We start from the raw sequence: 8754 nt of genomic DNA on the forward strand, positions 1-8754 counted from the left end.
ATAGAGGAAATCTAGAACACCAGCCCAAAAAAAAAAAATGGGGCTGAAGAGATGGCTCAGAAGGGTAACAGCAACTGTTGCTCTTGCAGAGCACCAGACAAACAAGCAGGCAAACCACTCATAGGCATAACATAAAAATACATACATTTTAAAAGTCCTTTTGTGTATGTGTTGCTTTTATTGGTTAATGAATAAAACTGCTTTGTCCTATGGCAGGGCAGAATAGAGTAAGCTGCAAATTCCAAGCAGACAGAGGAGGAAAGAGGGAGGAGTCAGGAAGACTCCATGTAGCCACAGGAGGAAACAGACACCTGGGAACCTTACCAGTGAACCATGAGCCTCATGGTAAAATAAAAATAATAGAAATGGATTAATTCCAGATGTAAGAGCTAGCTAGGAATACTCTAGAGTCATTGTCCAGGCAGTGTTGTAACTAATATAGTTTCTGTGTGATTATTTCGGGTCTGGGCAGCCAGGAATGGACAAGCAGTCTCTGCCTACAAAATACCAGCCATACACTGATATAAGTATGGTCTTTTAGCTCTGTGTTGGATATGAGCTTTTGTCAGTTGCTCTGAATGTTATTTGGGAAATTATAATCCACACAGCTGTCACTTCCAACTGTACTGCTCCACAAGACAGGTGTGCTATTGAGCTTGGCATGCAAAATTTATAACTGACAACCTCATAGGAAGATGTTTAATATTTACTCAGAGGATGACAAAATATTTCTATTGTTTCCTTTTTGATTTTTGCATTTGGGAAATTATCACAAATGTGAGGTATCTTACACACTGATTAGTGGGCCAGTGCATTAAATGTTGCTCTATTTCTTTCTGTTTTTCCAGAACCATTGTGTCCTCCAACGATTCCTCTTTCCTTCCAACGATTCCTCTTTCCTTTCATACAGGTTTTGCTCTTTTCTTCTCTTTACTTCCCAGCAATGATTCCTTTCCTGCTCATTGTCTTCCATCTTGTGTCAAATGGGCCTTGCCCACATGACCCCACAATCAATCCTATTTTCCTACTGCTCATCTTTGAATGGCTTCTTTCCCTAGTGCCATGCGTGCCACTTGGAAGCCATTTGAGTTTGGCATGTTTTCCACAATTCTTATCCATTTATCTGGATTACTGGGACACATCTGAGCTTCCATCGCTAACATAAGGTGAATCACTTTGGTGACACACCTCTGTAGAGAGTCGTCACTCTGTTTTAGAAACATCTTTACAGTAAGATGGGACTCTTATGTGCGATGCAGAACGCATGGCTGACTGTTCTTCCAACACGCTTAGGATTTGTTTCTTGCTAGTTGTGACCTCGGCAATACACTTCAGAGAGTAATAAACTACTCTTGCCCTGGGGTCAGCGTTCACTGCAACGTTTGTAGATGGAAGACAGTTTTACAGTTATGCAGCCAGTGACTTCACTTGCTTGTTCTTCTCTGTCTTAGCTGGTTCCTTTACTAACTAAATCCTCAGGCTATACTGGATTCTTACATTTTGCCCAGCTTGTCTTCTTGCTAGCTATGCCCTCTGATGACTATATTGAGAAAAGATCTAGGTATATTTTTTTCATCCTACAAAGGATAAACTGTTAGAAATAAATTTATCATTGATATTATCCTAATGTTCTGTTATAGATTCTAAGTAAATGTGTCTTTTATAGGCAGCATAGTTACAAGTGAATTACAAACACAGACTTTATGACTCTAATTAAACTGGAGGCCATGATCCATTAAAAACAGATTAAGCACACGAAATCAGTTGTAAGGAAAAATAAACATGACACAGGCTTAGAACTTTCAAAATAAATGATTAGCAATGTCAATTTATGTTTTGCTGACACGTTTACAGATGCCTGAAGCATTTTCTTTCATCAGAAAATTCATCCCTCTCCTTTTTTATTTTATTCTACTTTGTGAATATCTTTAAAAGTTTTTAAGTATGAAGGACTGGAAGAGAGTTTGGGTTTGGGTCTTAAGGATACAGACCAGTTTAAGGACAATGAAAGCTCAAACATATTTCAGTGAAAGGACTGTATTTTTTAAGAATCAAACCAAGTTACTAAAATAAATCTGAAATCAATTAAGACACCAATATCATGGTAAAACTGCTCAGGTGAACACAGTTTAGGAAAATGTCACACAAGATGATGAAGCTCCATTTTTACTGCTGGGGGAGTCAGGGCTAGAATTTCCTGGAAACTTCTGAACACTAAACGTGCTTCTCACATACAGAAAGAAGAGAAGAGTGGATGGGGTTGAACTGAGCACCTGTGGCTCCAGCAAACACTTAGAGAGCACAGAGGAGACTTGAGCAAAGCAAGTCTGTCTTTAAGCAAGAATGTGTTAAGACAGTGTTAGATGATACAGAGCAAATTCAACCACAAAGGCTGAAGTACTGCACTGGTGATGCAAGCTAGCATCAGTGTTCAAATACTTTAAGAACATGTTGTCACCTTCAGGGAAAGGCAATGTTGCTGATAGATGCAGTTGCAACCGATACAGAGAGAAAAATCCCATCAGGAGGTCTATAGAGCTCACACAAGCAGTATCGCAACAACCACCCACAGAGAAACAGGTAAAGATGTAAGAGCTAACTCACAGAGAAGGTAGAAGGTAGTTGAAAATATTTTTAGAATAGTTAAGTTTCTAAGAGTTATCAACCTTATGTAGGTCCAAGACCAGAAACATACCATAGTGAATTATTTATAATCCATCTAACAATAAAGACCTGTTTGAAATATCTACTTTTTTATGTCTTGTTCATGCAGTTGCAAAGTCACTAGTGGTCCTAGGAAAACCTTTCTAACTGAATCCTTCTTAAGCACCGTGCTATGCCAATGTTGGTGTGCCATAAAGGAAACAGAAGCAAGGTAGCATTCCCACCAACGTGAGTTCTTGTTTGCATCCAGAGAGGCTGACAGTTAATCACACTGGCGCAGAACTAATGTGAATTCAAATAGTGTCCAATCCAACCCCATTCACAGGAAGTCTTGGAAAGATACAAACTGTCAGGGGATCTGGTAAAGGCTCTTGATGTGGGAGTTACAGAAGGCTTGTGTGGGCTCATGGGCTGTGAGTTTTACTCTGTTGGCGCCCGCTCACTGTGGGTGGTGGTTTATGCCGATGTCTTACCGCCTCCACTTCTGCGGGGTCGTACCAAACGTTGATGTACGGGTGCTGTAAGGCATCGTCCACCGATATCCTCTTTGCCGGATCGATCACTAGCATCTTTGACAACAAATCCCTGGCTTGGCTGGCTGAAATGACAAATGAGAACGGCAATTCCTAATATGTTCATTTTGGCAACGGCGTTATTGTTTGGGGAATAAAACAGGAAAGCAGCATCCTTTTAGTCGCCAGAGAACTCCCTGTGGCTAAAAGAAGTGCAGCTTCTAATTTTCTTTGTCTCAAAGCCTAAAGTATCATTTTGAGAGCTCTGTGAGGGTTATATGTTGGGAATATTTGAGTTTAATTGTTCACTCAGAATTATAAATAGAATTTATGAGCTACGAAGTTTGAATAAGTGAAGAAACTTTGGTGGATATTCTGTAAGGACGCTAGGGGGAGAGATGAAGGGCATGGGAAATGCAAAGTGCATGTTGCATCTGCAGAAACGCACAGCTCAGATACAGGGGTGGGGGTAGGACGTCAATCCGTGTGCTTCCATGTTCTCGTACACAAAGTGGGATCAGCAGAATTCATAGCGTTCACACTGAACTTGCGAACCAGCATCGTTCGGATTTCTTAGATCTGGTAAAAACAATCTGCAGAGTGAAGGCGGTAAACATCACCTCGTTTAACCACAACATTTTGTTGTAGTGTCCTGTGTGCATCAGACATTTAAATAGGTGCAATCAGGTGGCTAGTGTCTAAAGGAAGTCCCACACCATGGCTGATGGTAATGAACATCTCCATATGATATACAAGGCAGCAAGGTGAGTTGTGTGGCTGGGCAGGGTGACATACATGTGACCGTGTCCCTGTGTGTGCAGTCTCACCAGCACATAAGTGAAAGTCAGAGCTTGGGTACTGTTCTTCAAGCGCTATTGAACCTCTTTTATTTCTTTTGAGAAAGCATGGAACTTTGACTGACTGCCTCCACCTCCTCGACACTGGGATGACCAAGGCATACACAACTCAGTTTTTATGACATGGGTTCTGGGAATCCAACTCAGGTCCATACTCTTGCACACAAGCATTTTTCACCTACTGAGCTGAAGGCCCAGGCCTGAGGCCAATTTAATTTTTGGTCTCTAAAGCATGTGAAATTTTACATGAAGTACTTTCTTAACAAGAATAAGTAATACTTAATATTATCTTAATAATATCTTAAGCCAATATTATTACTCAAATATTCTCAAAATTTTAACAGTAAAATTACTCATTATGTTCCAAACACATAGTAAAACTTTCAATTCAAGAGAGAAAGACCTCAGCTGATTTAGGAATTTGTAATATTTCTTTTCTAATCAATGAGGGTGTCTAATAGTAAATGACATAAATATTGGAACTAAGTATGCAGATGTACAGGATAGTGTAGGAATTGGGCGACTCTTGCATATCCACAGATTTAGAGCTTTGGTACTTTTATTCTCTCTTTGAAGACATCAGATGCATTCTGTAACAGATTCAAGAGTTCGTTTGTAGTGTGATAAAATGTTTACATGTAAAATGTTTACAGCATCAATTGTTTGTTATTAAGGGTTCAGATTAAGGCAACTGGGTTAAAGGTAAGAATTTAGTGATAGCATATTTAAATAAACAACATAAAAAGTTAGGAAACAGCCATTCTCATAGGCTACCACTGTGATTTCTCCCACTGTCTACTTTGAATGCAATTCAACTGTCTGACATTCTTTTTTACTTAACTTTGCTAACACAACAGCTAAGATGTAGGGAACTATTCTCACCTATATATCTTTGACTATTTCCTTTGGTTTTTATATTAATATGAAAGTTTAATCATTAAAGGATATTTTATGTCTATTGGCAATTTTTTTTCTGATGAATACTGTTTTCTTAATTGATTAGCATTCTTTTCAAAGAAAACTTTGAAGTTCACAAGAATCCCAGAAGTGCACAAAGACTTACATACTAATTCAAATTTTAAGATTATTTTATGACCAACGTTCTAATAGTTTTTGTTAAAAGGTCTTTTTGATCTGAAGCTGATTTTATCCTCAGATTCATGTGTCCTGCAGACACCAGAGTCTGCTCTAAAGACCATCTGTATTTCTGGTCTTAGAAAGGGCACAGGATGGGAAGGGAGTGACCTCTGCCAGCACAAGAGCATCTACCAGAAGCCATTGCCAGCACCATATGTGGTAAACAAAGAGAATGTTTCCAATGCCATGGCTTTCAACTTGCAAACATGCTGCTTTCCCAGAGTCACCACGAATTTTCCCTTGATCATTTGCATATTGTGATATTTCATTAGTGTTGCCCAGTCTTGTATTAGAATCATAACTATATTAAATAGATAATAATTTACAAAACAATATAACTAAACTCTTATGAAGTTGGATTTACATCACGAAGCATGCTGTTGTTAAGAGTTTGCTGTCATGGGTTCCTTTTTTCCTGTTGGCCTGTCAACTATCAGATTGAGAGGGCAAGGGGCCGTAGCAGTGACAGACAGCTTTGTATACAGCCCATGAACACAAAAGGAGACAGTCCTCTGGGAGACAGACTTCAGTAAATCAGCTTAACTTTACTCCAGTTGGGGGAGTCTGGGGACAAGCCCTCATTTGCATTAAGAGACATGCTCCCTCACAAGGTTTTGTATGTGACAGTAGGGTCTTATCAAAATGGCTAAGTGCCATGTGGGTCTTCAGGGGAAGTGTGTTTGCAGGGAAGTGTGTCAAGGGTCACTGTTGAGATAACTCAGGCATCCTGGGTAAGGCTGGGTAGAGAGCAGGAAGCTTTGCTGGGGAGGGAGGCAGTTTTCCTGGTGCTGAGCTAAGAGAAAGTCACCAGGCTAGGGTAGACTGTGACCTCCACCAGCCAGCAGTGTCCTCCACCAGCATGCCTGCAGGCATTTGTACTACGGGTAAATAGCTTGAATAGCTCAGTGCGAGTCTTGCTGTCTCCACAGGGTTAGACCATCGGTGTCTTCACAGAGTTGTTTCTGTCTGCTCTGGTGGTTTGTATAAGAATGTTCTCTATAGGCCCACATATCTGATGCTGAGTCCTCAGAAGTGGCACTACTTGAGAAGGATTAGGAGGTGTGGCTTTGTTGGAAGAAGTAGGGGTAGGCTTTATATGTTTCAAAAGGTCAAGCCAGGTCCTATCTAGCCTTTCCTCTTCCTGACGCCTATGGCTCACCTACTCCTCCAGTACTGTGTCCGTCTGCATGCTGCCATACTTTCTGCCATGAGGATAATGGGCTAAACCTCTAGAACTATTAATCAGCCCCAATTAAATGCTTTCTTTTATAGGCGTTGTCATGGTCACAATGTCTCTGCACAGCTATAGAACAGTGACTGAGTCTACGGCCATACCACCCTGAAGGCACCCGATCTTGTCTGCTCTCAGAAGCTAAGCAGGGTCGGGCCTGGTGAGTACTTGGATGGGAGAACAGTGACAGAAATACCTACTATCCTGATTAGCATTCTGAAGGCATTCATGCTGAGATGTCCTTTAGGCAGTTCGTTCTCTGTATGGGTAGTGTTGGCAGCTTTGGAAATGTCACCCAGAGACTATGTTGCACAATGATGTAGACTATCTCAAATCCCTCACGAATAAATCAGGAAGTGATAATGAGATCCCGAACAACAAAGCACTGCATTTTAATTCCTCTGTTCCACTGACATTTATCTCGGTTATTTAAATTAAACCTATACATCAAAACCATAGATAATTGCCTGCTCTGCACACTTGGGGTACACCCCCGCAAGCATGCATCTACCTTGTGTTTTGATAGTAAAATTTTTAATGCAAGATTGTATTATGTGTGGCAGTTATTAACTAGAGTCTGTTAAAAATGCTTAACAAAATATTAAGTCAATTAAACCTCTCCTAAATTTTTTGCCATCATTAAAAAAAAAAATCAGTAGTTAGCTGGTTGTCCAGCAGCAAGTGAAGGCACAGAGGCAGAGTCTGACTCCAGACAGACAGAAGGGACCAGACTTGAAAAGAAAGAAACGTGGAGGTAAAATCTAATCTATTACTCTGTAATTGAGAAATGGTGGTCAAACACTCCATAAAATATAAAGGTATTTATGTCTACAAGAATTTACAGATAAAGATCTGTGTTAAAAGAATTTTCTAGGAAATAAAAAAGATTGAAGATATGTTTTAAAAGTAAAATACACTGACCTTTAAAATGTACGTTTCAAAAAATTGGTTTCAAGATTCTAAATAACCCAGATAAAAAAGTTAACCAAGACAGATTATTGTCGGAATCACCTCCTCTTGCATCAATGCCTGTCAAGGGAAGACCTAACAGGCGCCTTTCTGTGGCTGGCAAGCTGGGCCTGGTGCTCACCTTTAAGTTTATTGTGCTCGGAGTCCGCTGGGAAGAGGGAATCAGGAAAGAGCTTTGGGAAGGTGAGTCCTGCATACTTGGGCCGATTCTCCACGTAGTTTCTGACTGTGGGCTGCAATTTCTTCATGAATTCTGGACACGGAGTTCCTAGTTGCTCAATGACTTTGTTCCACTGGTCAATATCTGGGGAGGAAATGGTTAAGGGAAAAGAAGTGCAGACCTGTGCAGTCACCTGTCACTGGGGCTGAGCCCTTCAGCATGGCTGGAATTTCACTAAGCAACACAGGACAAAGGGTGAAATCAAAGCTGACAGCCTGCCCATGAACGCTCTTGGAATTATAAGTCAATTTTTGGAAATTGTGTGCTTTTAGAGAACTACTATTATTTAACAGAAGCAGAAATGGGAAGTGGTCTCCGCTTTATAAAAATAAAAATATTATTCAAATATAACATGGCAAAGTAGCACTTAAATAATCGTGATTATGGTAAAATATACAAGGATAAATCGCAAGACATTCTCTCTTGTTTGTAAGAATTCAAAGATTCAAATAATACACAAAAAACACCTTAATAAAATATAATTTTAATAATCATGTGATTTAGAATTAAAATTATCTCATTTCATTATAGGATTTTATCCTAAGGTTACCTCAGTCATTTTTATTTTTAGAATAGTAAGCATACAAATACTTTAAATAATATTTATTTATGTTTTCCCTAAATTGCCTTTAAGATATTTTTGTTCCTTTTCTAAAAATGAGGAAATCTCATTGACAATGTTTTCTGCGTATAATCATCACATTTGGGGTCATCGTGCTAACACTATTTGCCCGTGTATATTTGTGGGATACATTGCAAAGTTTTGATGCGCATATACATTTGTGAACTGCTCAAGTGTCTGTCTTTTCAAATTTGTATTATGCATTCATGACATTTATATCTTTTTCTGGAAGGCTGTGTGGAACATGCAGGACTTTTGTGTCACTGCAGCCAGCCTGTCTACCCTTGTCCCTCTGTCTGTCATAGTCACTCTCTACAGTCACTGTCTGTCACAGTCCTCTGTCTGTCACTGTCCCTCTGTCTGTCATGGTCACTCTCTATAGTCACTGTCACAGTCCCTCTGTCTGTCACTGTCCATCTGTCTGTCACGGTCGCTCTGTCTGTCACGGTCCCTCTGTCTATCACGGTCCCTCTGTCTGTCACGGTCCCTCTGTCTGTCACGGTCCCTCTGTCTGTCACAGTCCTCTCTGTCTGTCACTGTCC

At 40.1% G+C, this 8754-nt stretch overlaps 1 protein-coding gene across 5 annotated transcripts in view; it reads right to left on the minus strand.

Moving 5' to 3' along the window:
* Positions 1–8754, minus strand: part of Mapk10 (mitogen-activated protein kinase 10) — a 297033-nt gene that overhangs the window by 46980 nt on the left and 241299 nt on the right. For all 5 annotated transcript variants that reach the window (XM_013350889.2, XM_013350890.2, XM_026785125.1 and 2 more), the window contains 2 exons: positions 7492–7674; positions 3138–3262 (listed from right to left, as the gene is read on the minus strand). In XM_013350889.2, the coding sequence (XP_013206343.1) occupies positions 3138–3262; positions 7492–7674 (308 nt within the window). The remainder of the gene's footprint in view (positions 1–3137; positions 3263–7491; positions 7675–8754) is intronic.

This window comes from Microtus ochrogaster, linkage group LG1, assembly GCF_000317375.1.
Source record: "Microtus ochrogaster isolate Prairie Vole_2 linkage group LG1, MicOch1.0, whole genome shotgun sequence".
Lineage (NCBI taxonomy): Eukaryota > Metazoa > Chordata > Mammalia > Rodentia > Cricetidae > Microtus > Microtus ochrogaster.